The 19,026-nt window shown below is 35.6% G+C and overlaps 1 protein-coding gene across 3 annotated transcripts in view; it reads left to right on the forward strand.

The window, feature by feature from the left end:
* Positions 1-868: 868 nt before the first annotated feature.
* The window catches only part of HisT (Histamine transporter), a 90,299-nt gene continuing 72,141 nt past the window's right edge, over positions 869-19,026 (forward strand). The window contains exons 1-2 of one of the 3 annotated variants that reach the window (XM_089098453.1): positions 869-1,003; positions 16,521-16,858. In XM_089098453.1, coding sequence (XP_088954579.1) covers positions 16,589-16,858 — 270 coding nt within the window. In that variant the 5' untranslated portion in view covers positions 869-1,003; positions 16,521-16,588. Of the gene's footprint in view, positions 1,004-9,998; positions 10,068-16,135; positions 16,164-16,520; positions 16,859-19,026 lie in introns of those variants that run through there. The other 2 variants (XM_089098454.1, XM_089098452.1) reach the window with 2 other exon arrangements.

Below are 19,026 nucleotides of genomic sequence, written 5' to 3' on the forward strand. Positions count from 1 at the left end.
GTAATATCTATATGAGCATTTGTATCAACACAATTATCGCAGAATCGCATGTCTATGGCATCAACCTAATTATGTCATAAATTTTCTCTTTATTGAACAAAACATTTAAATTCAATAAAATTCGTTCCTATGCGATAAAATTATAAAGGATGGAGTTTAATGAACAGTAATGTTATTCTCTTTACATAATCTCTATTTTCGGATGGCAATAAAAAAAGATCAATTTAGCTTAAGTTTCTCAAGTATCTTAAGCTTCTAAACTAAGCTTTGTGATTTTGAAGATATTGGAAATTGATTGGAAATTTTCTACTACCGGAAATAAAAAGCTATTGAAGATGTGCTTTTCAAGTAAATTAGTCCTAAAAAATCCATTTTTTGTGGTGGGGGATGGGGTAGGGACAGGCTAGACATAAGAGAGGGAGGTCATCCAGCAGGGGCGGATCTAGAACAAAATCTTGGAGGGGGCAAATGTGACAAGGGCGCCAATGAACAAAATCTTAAAGGGAGCAATGTGACAAAGGTGCCAATAATTGACCAAATTGCCAAATTTACTCTAAAAAAGAGTGAAAAAAAGAAAAAGAGGGCACCAGAAAAACTCTTTGGGGGAGGGGGGCATACCCCCCTGGATCTTTGGATCTGCCAGTGTCATCCAGACTCAGAATCCCGTGCCATGTAAAAAAAGATACAACAACCAAAAATCAAGACCCTGAAACCCTTCCTATTTTCATAAAAATTATGGTTTTTTTTCCAAACTCACGTCTGTTCGACCAATGAACTCTAAGATAAGAGACGATTCACTTTGTCTCGTCATACTTTATCATGCATTTAGGATTCTGTAGTGTATGTGATTTTTTTGGCAGGATACAAATAAATCTCCCGTTCTAAAAAAAAACCACACACAGTATCGCATGTGTTCCATTCATTAGTTTTTCATTGAGATGCTAAAGGTAATCAACCGCCATCTGCTATATATTCTAATGTGAAAATTTCCCAGTTAAACCAGGTAAGAGATCTTTATTTAGCAGCTTTTGCCCATTTTTTTTTTATATCAAATCTTTTAACGTGTTAAATGTTAAACACTGAGCTAATTTATACGGACGAAGGCTAATTTTTTGGCAAAATGATGCTAATCTTTTATTTCAGCGCCATCTATTTCGGCAATCTAAGGAAAATATATTTTTGGTTAAATGAGTCGATTTGATCGCACTGGACCAACATTACCATACATACTATTATTAGGACCGAACGCACCAAATATTTTTTATATTTAGTATTATCATGCTATCCCCACTTTCTCCCCTCTTTTTAGTAGTTAAAATATTTAGCTTAAAACCCACATCGTAAAACGCAGAACCAAAAACTTATGCTGATCTTTGCCAACCTCCTTTTTAAAATAAGATGGGGTCTCTGAACCTCTGAACCTCTGAACCTTAATTCTAATTGTGTCTCTGCTTCAGCTATAAGACACTACGCTGCTCGCTTTTTAAGTAGTTTTTATCTCCCTTTATTTTAAATTAGACAACTGTATCGGAAGTGCAAGTTTTATTCTTATACTAGCAACGAAGTCTGCCGGACAACTAGAATGAAAAAAGAAAAATCTGTAGCGTCTGGGCCGTATCCAGGATTTTAGAGGGGGGGGGGTCTACAATAAGAATTTTTTTCGGGGGGAGGGATTCTTACAAAAAACTTTAATAAAACGCATCAAAAATTTGCTTGTATTCATTTTTAATATGTTTTTACGAGTCGGACAAATATTTCGGGAGGAGGGAGGGGGTTCGAAGCCCCTACCCCCAGGATGCGGCCTTGTGTAGTGTATACTCTTTTGCGAGGATATAGAAAAAGAATTTGTCCCCAGCATAAATTTCAAAGTCCCCTTACACCCCTCCCCCCCCCCCCCGAAAAAAAGGTCTTGTGAACTTTCAGCTCGATCACCCAAGTCCTGAGACAAAACAAGGTAGACCTTCCAAAACTATGACTTCTGAAATTTTCACTTACAAGAGAAAATATCCCCCCCCCTCTGTAATTTAATTATTTATAAATCTGCCCGCAAAAAATAGTCTTATGCCGAATTTTTCTTTACAAACGAAACTTTTATCCATCATTGAACATGTTTTAAAAAATACATCCTACCTTCGGAAACAAACACATAGATCGGGAGTCTAATGCTCTGTCATCTGAGCCAGCTGTACTTGATTTCTGGTTTTACACTTTTGTTACTCATACTACTACTAACAACTAACTGAAGCCCCAAGCCCTCGGAGGCCAACACAGCTACGCACGCTCCTCTTCCATCGTAACCTATTCAGAGTCTCCTTTTTACTGCCCCCAAAGAGTTCTTATTTCCCTTAGATCCTTCCTTACGACCTCCGTCCAACATATTCAAGGACGACCTGCTTTTCGTTTGTCCCTAGATGGTTGACCGAAAAGGACGATCTTTGGCAATCTGTCATCCTTCATCCACAGAATGTTTCCCAACCATCTCAGCCTTTCTCTCATTATAGGCCTAGAGAGCGGGATAGAGCCTCATTTTCTGTAACGTGTACTGTTTGAAATACGGTTAATTAAACGGGTACCCAAAAAAATCCACAGATAATTCTTCTGGAAAATATCCAGCAAATCCTCCTCCATTTTTTGGAGCGCCCACATTTCAGAACTATACTTGACCACAGTAATCACGGTAGCTTCCAATACAATACCAGCTAAAAATCTCATTTCATATCTTAACTGCAGCAAAATGATTCTCGTATTTAGCACTAATCACTTTAATGTATTTTTCTGGTATACCATACAAGGATAGGACCCTCGCTAACGAGCTTCTATCAGATGAATCAAATGCCTGCTCATAATCTGTAAAACTGAGGACTAATGGGGTCTGATGACTCAAAAAACGTGACAATAAATATACCCTCGGTATCTTTTCCTCGGGTAATTGTGTTGAATAATATTCAAACAATAACTAGAGTGAAGAAAAAGAACGTATAAATTGATTTCAATGGGGAGTGCTGTATTAAAATTGAGGACAAATAGAAACTTAGTGAGTCCAATTTACTTCTAGAAGAACATCTCACTCTACTGTTAAAATACTACTACTACTACTATTACTGCTACTAATACTACTACTACTACTAACAACTCACTGAAGCACTGAGCCGCTTGAGGCCAACACAGCTACGCACGTTCCTCCTCCATCCCAGTTTTCTCAAAGCCTCCCCCTTTACACCCTCCCAAGAAGTTCCATTCGCTTAAATCTTTCCTTGCGACATTCTCCCACCTCTTTCAGGGGTGACGTGCTTTTTGTTGGGCCTTAGAATGTTGTCCGACAAGGGCAGCCTGTTTAAATTATCCTGTTAAAAAATCGTATTAGGTCCGAAATTGAAAATTATGTACTTCGTCCTCTGAAATTGTAGCTAAATTTCGATTTCCATTTAATATCTCGTTGTAAGTTGCGATTGTAATTGAACTGTTTCGAACCAATGTACAAACTTTGAGGAATATACCCAATGAATGAAAACGGTAGGAAATAGAGACAAAATCTTACAACCTTAAAAAGTTATTTGTGCTAGCAGTCAATGTAAAATAATTATCAATGAAAAGACAAAAATAATAAATTGATACTTTTATTGAAAAACAAGACTACTCTTTCACTGTTTTATACAATGCTTTTTGTCAAACTACTGACTGGTATAACTGGCAACACGTAGCAGCAAAACAGCTGTGATTTCTGCTCCTCCATCCCTTTGTTCAGAGCTTCTCTTTTCATTCCTACTCATGAACTGTTTTCTTTAAACCTTTCCTCCTCATCTGAGGTTGTCCAGCTTTTTGTTTGCCCCCATCCGGATTACCGAAAGCATGATTTTGTTTGCCTATATTCTTTATCATATACCCGTTCCACGTAAATGCAACTCCTTTTTAATTATAGATCTAGATAGTAAGATCGACCAGATTTTTCGTTCGGCTTATTGTTTGACATGCAGTCACTGAAGCGGTCACCTATAGACATCCATGCACAATTCCTCAGGAATGCATCTAGTATGTTTTCCTCAACGGAAAGTACGAAGCATAATCACAAATTCTAGCGTCTTAATATTAGTCTAAATACCTAATTAGTTCGATTGACCGATGCTTACACTAGTTTACACTAGTGGTTTGAGCTTACACTAGTGGACAACAAATCGACAGACCTAGGATCAGTAGGACAAGAGACCCTCCTTTTGAAAATTAATGCCTCGAAAAGATTAGACAGTTCCTTCAATGGTGTAAGCCTTTTTATTATCGATCCCTACCTGTCCATAGATCGAACTCTGACCAGTGACTGAACGTAACTGACAAAGACTGCTGAAATTCACCACCTGGAACGTCTTGACACTGAACTTCCCTGGGGCGAAAGTCCTGCTCGCTTGGGAGTTAAAGAGTAACCATATCTCAATAACATTCAATACCAAGGTATGTCTTCTCGGCAACAACTCAAAATCTATGGGGGTTGGACACTACTTGCTATCGCCTGTAAATGATTCAGTCTGCTGGAATCGCGTGGGCAATTCTATGACTACAGAACCAAAGAGTTTCCTTCTGTCATCAGAGCAGGTCTCAGTGAGCATAATGACATCGCGGCTTTAATACAAGCTTGGAAAATGAAATATATTATTATATTACTCCCGGACTAACGATGCTGACGAGTCTACCAAAAACAAGTTTTTATTCTTAGCTGTCAGCTTTACTGTCACGGACATCTCGACCGTCATTGAACAACACCATCAAGCTTGCCACAGTGGCAATATGCTAGTACGCCACAAGTTAAACGGGTTGAGAAATAAAATCATCCATCGCTAAAAGAAACAGTTCGTCCAAGACAAGACCAAGGAGCTAGAAGATGCTGCTGGCATAGGTGACATTGGGGGACTGTGTAAACATCTCCGTGAGTTTGCATTTAAGGAACCCACCTCAGTCGGTTCCGTAAGTTCATCCTGATGGGTACCATCTCAAGAGTCAGAAATGCTAATTCATTCACTGTCTTGGACACTGAAGCTGTTCTATCTCACAAAAGTAATTATTTATGCCAGTTAAAAAAAAGTAATTATTCAAAAAATGAAAAAGTAATTATTCATGTACGGTGAGCCAGATTCAAAACCTTCGTTAATTCAAAAACACTCAGAAATTAAAAAAAAAAGTTTTTTTAACTGAATGTAAGGAGCGACATTAAAACTTAAAACGAACAGAGATTATTCTGTATATGAAAGGGGCTGTCCCCTTATCAACGCCCTGCTCTTTACGCTGAAGTTTGACTCTTTCTCATAACTCTACTTTATAAAAAAAATAAAAAACTTTAGCGTAAAGAGCGGGGCGTTGAAGAGGGACAGCCCCTTTGATATATGGAATAATTTCTGTTCGGTTTAAGTTTTAATGTCGCTCCTTACTTTCAGGTAAAAAACTTTTTTTTTTTTTACATGAATAATTACTTTTTAATTTTTGAATAATTACTGCCAAAGACTGGGTGTCATGGAAGAAGATGGTGTCTGCTGACTCGATGCTGGCGTCAAGTTGGAAGGAGAATTAAGTCAAGTTAAGCTATTGCATCAAAGCCAACAAGAGAGGTTACTTGAATACAGGTCCTCGGTAAAAAGTGTGATTTAATTTCATTTTGTTTTATGTCTGTGACATATATCGTAAGCCAGTCGCATTATTCCTTAAGTTTACCCTAAATCTCAAGTTTACCTGGGTTTACCATTAAAACGAAATAAGTTCATCTTACTACTTACTTGTAGTAAACCGCCAAACGGAAGCATGCCCCTTTTTCCACTAAATTCAGCTCTCAATCTTTACGCTTAATCGTTATTTTTAGATAATAAATATCTTGTTGAATTCATAATATTCTCGAAACCGTTATTACATATAGATAGATAGATAGATAGATATTTATTGCAATAAAAGCCACTTTGGGCCATGGCAAAAAAAGGAAAATCACACAAAATAATAGCACATGATTATAACACTCATAGCAAAGTATGGTAGCCTGCATAACAATAAAAACGCAAAATCACAAAACATTACAAAAACATAATAAAGCACACAATACCCTTAAACTAACATAAATAGATGGATGTGTTACACCTATCAAGGGCCATGACTACAAAAATAACAAACAGGAAAACAACTTACACACATACAACAATACTTTCCACACTCACCCCACCCCCTTTACAAAAATCTATCTCTATGTGACATACCCAATTTTATGTACTTTGCTATCATTCTTATTGTCCCATAATTTTTTGATATATATATATTATATATTGCAAAGATATAATATATATTGCAAAAAGAAAGAGATCACTGCCTTTTAAAAAAAAAACTGGAACCTAGTAAAGAGTGAACCCGACCATCCATTCTGGTTTTCGGGCTCGATATGACATGATATGATTTTATTATGTGAGTAAACCAATATATGGTACCCAATGATTCGGGTTAAAAACGAAAAACTTAGCCCCCCCCCCCGCTGGTAACCTGCTTTAGCAGATAGATATGATTCTTGCACCTCGTCAAAATTGGAAATATCCTATGATATTCAATCTGCGTGTCTTTACGACACATCATGGGTATATGGCTCCCAAAATGTTCCGCCTCCCCTTCACCTCCAAATCTTTCGAAGAAGGGGGTGAAAGTTGATCTTGTTCACGCTGAAATCATGAAACGATTCCTAATTATGCTACTGGAAAGCCAAGATGGTTTAAAGGTGTCTCCAGCAACTCTTTAACCCACCGCCAGTTTCGTAGTTGGAGGACAGGTATTATTTGAACCGGAATTATAAACTGCTTTACAAACTGTATGACAACGGTGCCCAACTGAGTCCACGACCCCTCCAGAAGTGCCCTTTACTACCAATACTCCTCCACCCTAGAAGCTAAGTTTATATGACATTCTCCAATCTATTCTCATACACCCTTTTTTTCTTTAAAACATTTAAATAATCAAATTCTGCTCAAATTTCCAGGAATTCTGTTTCTGGATAATAGTATGCTCACAACAACCCTTTTAGCTTCATTACTGGCCTAGGTTGCTGTGCATTTTTTCAATGGTTTCTTCCTTTTAAATCCATTTCTTTCAAATATTATATTACAAAATAGGTTTTTTCCAAGTTATGGTTTCAACAGTAGTTTTAACCGAAAAAAAATGAGTCAAAGCTAAACAAGTAGATCAGGCCTGAACTAAGTTCCATTTTCTTCTATTTTGAGCCCCAATCGGATATTTTGGCCCAAATAGGGCCAAAATTCCGGAAATACCAAATTTTGAGAAAAATAATTGGTTTTCGTCATTCTTCTCCCTTAATTGGTGGTTTGAACCTCTTAATCCTGAAAGCCAAGAAAAATGATATTGTAGTATTCGTAATGCGACGTTACGTTACCAATGGATTTCGATGAGTTTTATATCTACATAGCATTTTGATAACGTGGATGTTCATGCTGTCTTTTGGCTTAGCTCTACCCTTTCCCCAAATTCATACTTCGATGCCAACGAACCCCTTCTTCAACATTCTCTGAAAGTTTCAACTTGATAGCCTTAGCCGTTCTTGAGATATTGCAGATATGTCATATTGACAACTTAGCATCATATAGTGTATTTGATTCATCTTGCTACTTAACAGTGCATAAATCATAAGTCTCATTGGAACTTATAGTGAAAAAGTATTATTTTTTGTCTAGATTGGAAACAAAAATAGTTTTGCCACTTTCCCCTCCCCTTACACTAAATCTGGATTTCCTTAGAGCTGCGTAAGGCAATTAAGTCAACTTTCCACTTTATTTTCATTTACGTGGTAAAAACAATCAGAAATTACTATAAAAAAAAATCAGAAATTACTAGGGATGAATAAGAAAAACCTAGAAATTACTACAATGAGGAGTGGTTACCCCTAAAATTTTCTAAATGGCTTGGGTCATTTGCACTCCTCTGAACGTAAAAAATATTGTACAATTCGTCTGTTTTTGTCGGTTTCTGGTATAAAATTAAAATAGCTAATACGGCTAAAATTTGTTGGAATATCTTTTTGATAACAGTATATCTTTTGATCTAACACACACAAATTTCCGTTTTTTATTTCCTTCTTTCAAAACTCTTCAAAAATCCTAATGAAAGATACCAGAATATGATGAAAATATAATACTTTACTAACAAAACTATGGAAAATACAACAGAGAATTATGGAAAGCAGGCCGCCCAGAACGCATTATATTAAATACCTAATTTAATATAACCTAACTTAACCGAGTATATTTATTTAATATTTAATTAAAATATACCTGAATAGTAGTTTATCTCACTGAGACTATGCTAATTAACTCCGATCCGAATGCAAATAGAAACTGGTTTTACTCAGATCAAGAACAACAGTGTGGCGTGGTCGCTATAACACGTAAGTACCCTAAAATACTTTTTTGGGGTGGGGGGCTGGGTGGGTTCGGTTATTTTGTTTTAGGTTTCATTTTTTTTATTCAGAAGAATTTCTCTCATTATTTTAATTTTTTAACTCCCCCTTTTCTTTCTGTGTTTTTTTTTAATTTAGCTAAAAAAAAAGTCTCATTGCTTTCAATTATGCAATACATAAGCATCAAATTATTAATCATGGATCCAAGTCCGGAAATCTAATTGAATCTGTAAAAAATGCTGATGAATGAACAGCGGAGATTCCAATTTGCATAGTTGATCTCAGCTAAAATTGATCCAACGGAACCAGTCAGAAAGTTGATCGTGGATTGAGTTGATTTTTGTGTGAGTCTTCTTCCCTTTTTTTCGTGTTTTCTTGAATTCTGTCGTTTTTATGCTTTCACCAGTGTATCTCAATTTTCTAATCCTCGGAAGTGCATATGAATTTATTTTGGGGGAGCTTCCCGTTTCAATGAGTTCCAAGCCAATAAAAATCCCCTCCTCCTGAAGAAGTGAATTATTCTAACAATCTAGGAAAATATGAAACACAGGAAAAATGTTCACATTTCAGGGAGAGGGAAGGGCACGGTCTCGAAGAATTTGTACTCAGGAACATTCCTGATTTTAACTCTTCGGACTGCAATGTTTGTGAGTTCAATACAATGTTCTGGTGTTGCACATGTCCAATTTGTGTGTGAGTTTTTGCGAGCATTATTTGTGAACTCAACTGCCTTTAACTCTTCGGACTGGAACGTTTGTGAGCTCAATTCAATGTTCTGGTGTTTCGTATGCCCAGTTTATGTTTGACTCACTAATAATTATTATGAACTTTCGCAAGCATCATTTGTGAGTACTTCTGAATTTAACTTTTTGGACTACTGATCTCTATTCAATGTTCTGGTGTTTCTTATGCCCAATTTGTGTGTGACTCACTAATAACTATTAATAAACTTTCGCAAGTATCATCTGTGAGCACTTCTGAGTTTAACTCTTTGGACTGGAAAATTTGTGAATTCAAGTCGCTCTGGTACTCCATATGTCCACTTTTTGTGTGAATCACTAATAATTGTTTGTGAGTTTTAGTGAACATTTCTGAACTTCAGTCTTCGGACTGTAACATTTTCGAATTCAGAGTCTTCGGACTGTAACATTTTCGAATTCAGTTCAACGTTTTTCTGTTCCATCAGGGCCATATCCAGGATTTTGTTCGGGAAGGGGGGGGGGACAAACCCACTAACACCTCTCCGCGCCCTGGATACGGACTTGTGCTTTACATGTCCACTTTTTGTGCAAGTCACCAATTTTTGCGAGCATTATTAGTGAGCATTTCTGACTTCAACTTTTCGGACTGTAACATTTGTGATGTTGTGATATTTCATATCTCTACTTTTTCTTCGACTCAGGAATAATGATTAGATCGTCCTGTGTCTAGATCCTCCAGATATGCTTTGGCTACGGAGCGTTTTCAGAAAAGTGACGACAAACCAAAGACCTTACATTTAAATTGTGGAATTTTAATGATAAGACAATTAATGACACAACAAGTTTTGAAGAATTTAGAAATAAAGTTAAGGAAAAAATGTATTCTAATTAAGAGTTTTAATTTATCCATAATTTCGGTCAACTAGATTTCTCGGGGAATCATTTCGGTATGTAATCCTATCCTGCTAAGCACTTACACTTTGAAATTTTCGAAAATATATTGTCGGCGCCCAAAAATATGAGAAAACATTGGATCGTTCTTGCAATCAGTTCCAAAAAAAAAATCAACTTTGGTTTCAAAAAAGAAAAGAAAGAAATATATTTGGCTTCAGGAAAATCGATATAACACTAACCATTATTTTAAGGAATGTCAACTTTCAACTATTTTCATATTAAAGTACTGATCACCAACGTTTATTTTACTTGAGTAATCATTCTGGACCTGTAAAATTATCGGCTTCAAGAGGGTGGGGGGCTCAAATTCTGATGTCCCTGATCATTTGATTTTGAACGGGGGTCAGTGGTGTAACCTTTAAGCTTAGTCATAGTATACCCTGCTCCAAAATGGGTACCTGGAGAAATCTGGTAAACGTACTGGAAGTTTGCTCGAAAATGTAGGATGGATGAATCCCCTCCCCCCACTGTATTGCAATTCCTGGCCTGAAGGGCAAAGAACCAAATATTACCACAGCCAGAATAGACTGTAAAGTCTGATGCCGTATGTGTTACCTTTTTTTAAAGAATGAAGTGAGGCTTTTGTTCTCATTACACCTAGTTTAGCAGGAGAATGATCCAACAAGATTATCATATTGAGCTCCGCCCCTTCTCCTGACGCAATTTTGGAAAAATTACTTACAGTTTTTTTTCTGATTGGCTTTAAAGTTACATATAAACATAACGAAGAGAAACGCCATGAAAATAAAAAAAAACTTAGAAAACGATAAGTTGTATCGATTTGTAACGTCAGAAAATAGTTGCAACATGTTTCTGTGTCGCTCCTATTGTCTACTACCCGATAAAGTATATCATATCACGTGAATGGTCAAATGTTACTGGTTCTTGGAATATAGGCTACGGTACTTTAGATTTAGCTTTGCTGAAATGGAAGCTAAAAAATTCTCCATTGGCGGAAAAATAAAACAAATTTGCAATACAGTAGTTTGAATTTAGTAACACTGCGAAAATGAACTCACTTCTCACTCCCAGTCCTAAGTCTTAACTACTAAAAAACCAAAAAACAATATAGTCTTGAGAAAGAGTTGTGCTTGAAGAAAGCAAGCGTAATTCGTAAAGACAAAAATTGAACTGGTTTTGACTGTATCGGCTCGTGACCCCCAGAAAATTTGTTTCACCTTTCATATTGGAACGTTACAGGGTTAGGTAGACTTCAATGAAGGGAAAATATTTTGAAGTTTCGCTGTATCGTTATATGAAATCTGGATCTGGGCACAAATTTTGTTTTTACCGATTGGCTTGAACTTACCAGACAATGAAGACAAACTATACTGAAAACAGCTCGTTGTAGCAAGTCTTAACACGCCCAAATAGGCAAATCAGCATGACAAATTCATTGTAAGTTGAATAGACGAAGTGAACCATCATGAGGGCAACAGATTTTGGAAGAATAATTTTTTCGTATCAATTTTTAGGGAGAAAAACTCTTTTTTTTTGCTAATCGGCTTGAAAATTTCAGGGAAAGTGAACAGGGCCAAGGCCTCCATTCGAACACATTAATGAACCAAATTTGGTTGCATTGCTTCGTGACAACAAATCAGAACTCTTTTTTAAAAATGATCTTAGCTGGCATTTATTTAAACAAAAAACAGTTGAAATCAAATAGAGCATAACAAAGATTCTCTTATAAAATGGTTGATTAAGATACGTGCTTGTTCAACGGTGTTTACAGAACAGTTTTCAGGGCAGTTTCAGTCCTATTAAAAAAAAAAAAATATGTACATTTTCATATTATAAGAAAATACTCCCCCCCTCCCCCCCATAAATCAGAAATTTTATAGTGAACATGGAAAATATTATTTAAACAATAATTGGACAGGATTGCTGTTGATCAAACATTTTTATAAAAATTCTAATTTTGTCCAAAACTTTAAATACTATACAGTATTCGATTCTTTTGCAAAATAACCGGAAAAAACGGGAAAAACCGGAAAAACGATTTGTTTTTCTAGCAGTATGTTTTATTTGCCAAAAATTTTCCAACATCAAAGTAATATCACAAGGCTAATGAAGATGTACAAGTAAGAGCCGCCGCAAATAAGAATGGGGCTATCCAATGACCCCTCTTCTAACCCCCTAAACAGCTTGAGGTTCACTTGAGTTTTACTGAAAACGTTACACATTAAAAGTGTGGTTTTATTTGTGGGAAGATCGATAAGAAAAAAGAAGAATATGTCGATAATAATCAAAATTACGGGAAAGAACTAAGGAAAGTAAATTGACTATTAGTTTATTAATTCCTAGAAGTCACAGAAATTTTTTTTAAATGATAAATATAAAAGAAAAACTGTTTGCAATATATTTTATTTTCAGTAAAGTGCAAATGGTGCGCTTAGGTTTCAGGGCGGTGGTATTTTTACTTTTGTTTGTACTAATTTCTGGTCGTTATAGGATTCGATTTTTCATCAACAGGAGTATCTGTTATCTTTTTTTTTTAATTATTTTGATATTTAATTAATTATTTAATGATATTTAATGATATTTTTTAATAATAATAATAATGATAATAATGATAATAATGATAATAATAATGATAATAATAATAATGATAATAATGATAATAATAATGATAATAATGATAATATAATAATGATAATATAATAATAATGATAATAATGATAATAATAATGATAATAATATGATAATAATAATGATAATAATATGATAATAAAAATGATAATAATATGATAATAAAAATGATAAAATAAAAATAATAATGATATTATTTAATGATATTTTATTAATTATTTTGATATTTAATTAATTTAACAGTTTCGTAGTTAATTAATTTAATAGAAAAAAAGAAGAAAATTGATAAAAAAAGAAGAAAATCTCGATAATGATCAAGATTACAGGAAAGAACTAATGAAAGTAAATAATTAATTTATCAATTTTTAGAAGTTGCAGCATTTTTTTTAATGGTAATTATAAAAGAGAAACTGTTCACAATATATGTTATTGCCGGTAAAGCACAAAACACGTACCTAGGTTTTGAGAGTGGTATTCTTACTCTTATTTGTACTAATTCCTGTTCGTTACAGTGTTCGTTTTTATCCACAGCAGTATCTGTTATTTTATGTTTGATCGATAATTAATTTAGTAATTACGTCTAATGTGAATTGAAATCCCATTTTTGAATTTATAACATTTATTGACGTTTTTAAGAAGCATCTCGTCAATCGTTTATGAATGTATTTCTGCCTTTTTAATTTCTTAGAATTCATAGACAATGCTTCACAATTATTATTGTCTCAATTTCTAGGTTAAAGATCGGTAGAAAGAAAACAAACGTGAGACAGAATATGCTTTTGTAATTGTGCAATTATTTTCAAGACATAATTGCAAAACAATTCTGAACTGAAAAAAAAAATATGTAAATATTGTTTTGGAGAACAGAAAAAAAAGGAAAATCATTCTAAAGTAAAACATCCTCATAGATAGATGTTTATTGGAAAATATCTTAAGGCCACAAGCAGAGACCTTACTGCATAAATAAATTAATCCCGTAACATTTGAAGATGCGTGAAGCCAATACTGCATTTTGGTGGGTAAGAGATGAGCCAGCTATTTTTTGGGGGACAGAAGGGGCTCTCTTAACTTTTGAGAAACGTTAGCCGATATATAATCGAAAATATTTAAGCTTCAGTTTCAAAAACATAGTCCTAAGAAACATGAAAAAACGAGAAAAATTTTAATCCAAGGAAAACATCAAATCTCATGGGAAGGGGAAGCTGGTAATACTTAGCTCATACTAGCTAATACGTAGCTAATTAGGTCTACTTAGCTAATAAAAGTAAGTAGATCGAAATTAATTAATTTTAATGTTTTTGTGATATTTTGTGTTCAAATCTTGTTGATAAATGAATATTTTGTTAGAATTTGGCCTGAAAATTTTTGGGAGACAGGGGGAGGGGGCACTAATTAAATTTTGCCCCGGTTGTAAGAGAGGCCAGAACCGCCACTGGGTAATATTTAGCTAATACCAAAGAGAATGGGAAACATATATGGGCGTGATCATCGGTGATTTAAGATGGGAGGATAAGGATTGAAAAGTTAGCGCCACTTGCAGCGTAGCGCCTGACAACTTCATTAAAGAAGTAAGAAAATTTCAAAAAAATTTTATATTTGATATGATTAATTTTTTATACGATAGGATTGAAGCTAAAACTGCTCTCTAAGGGATAATTAATCGGCATTTTTATTACAAAAAACCTATCGAAGGTCAAAATCCAGTCTGCACAAAATAAAGCACCCAATATCTTAGCCCTGGTCACCTTTCTGGTCCATTTTTACTTTTGATGAGAAAAGGACAAACAATCCGTAGTGTGTTTTATAAGTTCGCAAAATACCGGCTAAGCCTCCCTCTCTGACACAAAAAACCCGACAGATATCAGGACGTTATGGACTCGGTGCTCCCTTTGCTGTCATCTCGATCAGGAGAAATAAATTCCTAAAGTCTTTAGACATCACGCAGTCAGCAGTTCGTAAAAGTTGTCTTTTTTGCGTAAATAGTTCCGTCCCGTTATGGACTTTATTACTTCCCGTTTATGGACGATATCAGGACGTTATGGACTCAGTGCTCCCTTTGCTGTCATCTCGATCAGGAGAAATAAGTTCCTAAAGTCTTTAGACATCACGCAGTCAGCAGGTCGTAAAAGTTGTCTTTTTTGCGTAAATAGTTCCTTCCCGTTATGGACTTTATTACTTCCCATTTATGTACGATATCAGGACGTTATGGACTCGGTGCTCCCTTTGCTGTCATCTCGATCAGGAGAAATAAGTTCCTAAAGTCTTTAGACATCACGCAGTCAGCAGGTCGTAAAAGTTGTCTTTTTTGCTTACATAGTTCCTTCCCGTTATGGACTTTATTACGTCCCGTTTATGGACGATATCAGGACGTTATGGACTCGGTGCTCCCTTTGCTGTCATCTCGATCAGGAGAAATAAGTTCCTAAAGTCTTTAGACATCACGCAGTCAGCAGGTCGTAAAAGTTGTCTTTTTTGCTTACATAGATGACTTACAAGATGGACAATACTGCGGATAGAGTTGTACTTTCTTTTTCTTCTTTTACATTTTAAAGTCCCTGGAAAGAAAAATGCAGCAGTTTTAGGTTAAATTAAGTTGACGCTAGGTAGCGTCGGTGATTCTGCCTTTTGGAACTAGCGCCATTTTCTAATCTTAAAACTTTCCCATGACTCTGGTTCATACCGATGTGTTTTCACGCAAAAACGGCCGTTTTTGAACTGAACCGTTGAAAATGCATCTGTTATTTTGATTTGGAAGCTTTTTAGAACCATACGATGCAAATAAATTAGCAACTAAGGACATGAGGGCCCTGTGCTTTTCGTCCAAATTTTTATTCCTTAAGGTATCAGAGGATATTTCCAGGGAAATGAACATAGAAAATAAAATTATATTACCACCTATGCACGGTAGACTATGCTAATACAGGCTAGCTCTTTGAATATTATTCTTGGCTTCTGGAACTTGATTTAGCCTATTCCTATGCCTATGCTGATCTAATATTTCATAATAGTGTTTGCACTTCATTGTTTGTTTAGAGAGGGTTTTTTTTATTTTAGTATTTGTTTTAAGGTTTGGTTTTTATATTACTTTTTGGGTTTTTATCGGTATTTTCTTTTATTATTCTGCACTGAAGACGATCAAACGGAGGTCTTGGCCGAAATATTTGCATTACCCTTTTCGTTTTTTTTCACTTGCTGTTGTTATCGTCGTTTTTCTCTCCTTTACGGTTTTTTTGTTTTGTCGCGCTTCAAATGCTGCAATGAACCGTTTCTGTGTGAACATTCTTGCGGTTTCCCTGCAACCACTATCCGTGAGCCGTTTTGCAATAACAAAAACACATGGGTATGAACCAAGGGATACTCTTTGGATCGTGCTACGAAGTATATTACGTTTAGATATCCCACAGTACCAAAACAAGGAAATGACACAAGGACGCCTAGATCATTTTGCTCAGATGCTTATCCATCTTAAAATTTTAAATTTTATTTGATGTTTACATACGGTACTTCTCCTAATTCTGAAATTAGTTGATTCGGCAATCGATTATTTACATTTGTTTATGGAGATGCATTGTACGGTTATGTCAGTAACTGTATTTTATTATCTTTAATAGACGTTTCTTATCTTTTTATAGCTAAAATTTTAAATAGAGTCCAAATCATTTACAGTGAAGATGTAGCAAGTTATATGGCTGGATAGTTGTAAAAAAGTATATCAGATTTTGCGGTATTGTTAAAAAGCGGATAGTGTGGAAACACTAATATTAATTTACGTCTTCTCTTATTTCTTTCTTTCTTCTGTATGCTTTCTTCTGTGTCTACACTTGGTTTTTCCACATAACAGAATATGGGTTTTGCAGATTTATCAGTTCAGAAAGAACAATTGGGGGAAAAGGAAAACCCCGAAATTGTTCTCAGCCCCATTGCAATGACGATGTACAACGGAATACCGCTGAGCGAACCAATTTCAGTGATAATCCCAGAAACAAAAGTGTATACAAAACGATGGCTAATGTTGGGCCTTTTTATATTGACCTCTTTGATAAATGCTTTTCAATGGATTCATTTATCAATCATCGCTCCGGTTGTACAAAGATTTTACAATGTTGAATCCCATGCTGTAGATTGGACTTCTATGATTTATATGGTGACATATATTCCACTCATTTTTCCGGCTTCGTACCTGCTAAACAAAAAGGTAATTAATTATTTTCTTTTTAGTGTGATTTAATATCGATGTTGATATACTTTTAGGCGCTGCGTGGTACGTGGTACTTTGGTGGTCTTCTTAATAAAAGTTAATAAAATAGAAGTAGCACCATTAGATTCCTTATTTTATATTTTTTCCAAATACCCTGGCTGCTTTTCTCACAATGCCCCTCCCCTAGTGGGGTCAAATATAGAACTGATAAGATATTTATAATGGCAATAGAATGGTACTTGTATTCATTTCCAAGTTCAATATATATCTTTTCCGGACAGTGACAAATTATTTTTGTCTTTTCTGTGTCGTATTTTAACCTGTCTGCTGTCCAATTTGATTTTGAACTTTCTAAAGCCTTTGATGCAAGGATAAATAATTTCCAGGGAATATAAAGATAAATCAGGAGAGAGTGACAAGAAAGAAGATTTAGATCATGAAACCCACGCTATTCTTAATAGTGTAGTAAGGATAGAAGGGAGTAGGGAGCTATCATGAGTTCCCGTACAAACACCGTGCTGCCATCTATAATTGAGTCTAACGGTACCTAACCGCATAGACAATGTCATTGATCCACGAAGGGAGACAGATTTCTGAGAACTTGATTGCCTAATCGACTAGGACAAGAGGGGAACTAGATTTCTGAGAAATTAATTTGCATAATCGGCGGGGAATTATTGATTCACGAAAGGGGTATTAAGAAACATTATGGCTTCTTTGATCTTTAGGTCTGAGAGATTTCAGGTCTTTAGTGACAGAGATAAATTGATATTCTATTTTTAAATATGGCTTCTCTGATCTTTAGGCTTAGTGATAAATTCTGGAATTAATATTCTATCGAAACCTTAATAGTGTTGCTAGGAACACATATGAGATGAAGAGATTAACGCGGGAATTTTTTCCTGGGAATTTCAAATGTGACAGCGCAGGGATACCAAAGCAAAAGCAACACCCAGAAATTACGTTTAGAGGATTATTTGGGAGAAACCGCTTGAGACAATTTAGTAGATGATTTAAGTGTAACAGTTTGAGACATTTTAGAAGATGATTTGGGCGAAACAGTTTGAGACATTTTAGAAGAGGATTTTAGAAGATGATTTGGAAGATGATTTGGGTGAAACTCCGTGGTCGTTATAATACACAAGTTCCATTTGAACAATGTTGTGAGGTCCCCTACCCCAACCCCAAAGGGCCCAATCCCCCCAAAGGCCCCCCGGGCCTCCAAAAGCCCCCAGGCTCCCCAAAGGCCCCCGGGCCCCAAAGCCCCAAGCCCCGAAGTCCCCCCAAGCCCCGAAGTCCCCCCCCAAACTTTTTTGCACCCCATTTTTTAATACTTTTTTTGCACACTTGAGAAACAGAAGAACCCCTCCCCCCCAACGTTTTGGCTCCCCCCCCCCCCCCCCGAATATATCTTTTCAGAACAAGTTCTTTTCTTAATGTCCCACCCATCCTTTTCAACCACAACTTTTCTTTACAGCTTTTTGCATACCACAACACCAAGCAATACTTTTCAAAAGACGTTTCAGAACAAGTTCTTTTCTTAATGTCCAACCTAAATCCATTTTAAAAGTTGAAGTACCCATCCTTTTCACCCACAACTTTACTTTACAGCTTTTTTGAATACCACAACACCAGGCAATACTTTTCAAAAGACATTTCAGAACAAGTTCCTTTCTTAATATCCATCCTAAACCCATTTTACAAGTTGAACTACCAATCCTTTTCACCCACAACTTTACTTTACAGCTTTATTGAATGCCACAACACCAAGCAATACTTTTCAAAAGACATTTCAGAACAAGTTCCTTTCTTAATATCCCTCCTTAACCCATTTTACAAGTTGAAGTACCCATCCTTTTCACCACAACTTTACTTTACTGCTTTTTGCATACCCACAACATCAAACAATACTTTTCAAAAGGCATTTCAGAACAAGTTCCTTTCTTAATGTCTCTCCTAAACCCATTTTACAAGTTCTTTTCACCCCAACTTTACTTTACAACTTTTTGAATACCACAACACCAAGCAATACTTTTCAAAAGACATTTCAGAACAAGTTCTTTTCTTAATTTCCCACCTAAATCCATTTTACAAGTTGAACTACCCATCCTTTTCACCCACAACTTTACTTTACAGCTTTTTGAATACCACAACACCAAGCAATA

Source organism: Artemia sp. Qi Xiang Cuo, chromosome 12 (assembly GCF_049724085.1).
Source record: "Artemia sp. Qi Xiang Cuo chromosome 12, ASM4972408v1, whole genome shotgun sequence".
Classification (NCBI taxonomy): Eukaryota; Metazoa; Arthropoda; class Branchiopoda; order Anostraca; family Artemiidae; genus Artemia; species Artemia sp. Qi Xiang Cuo.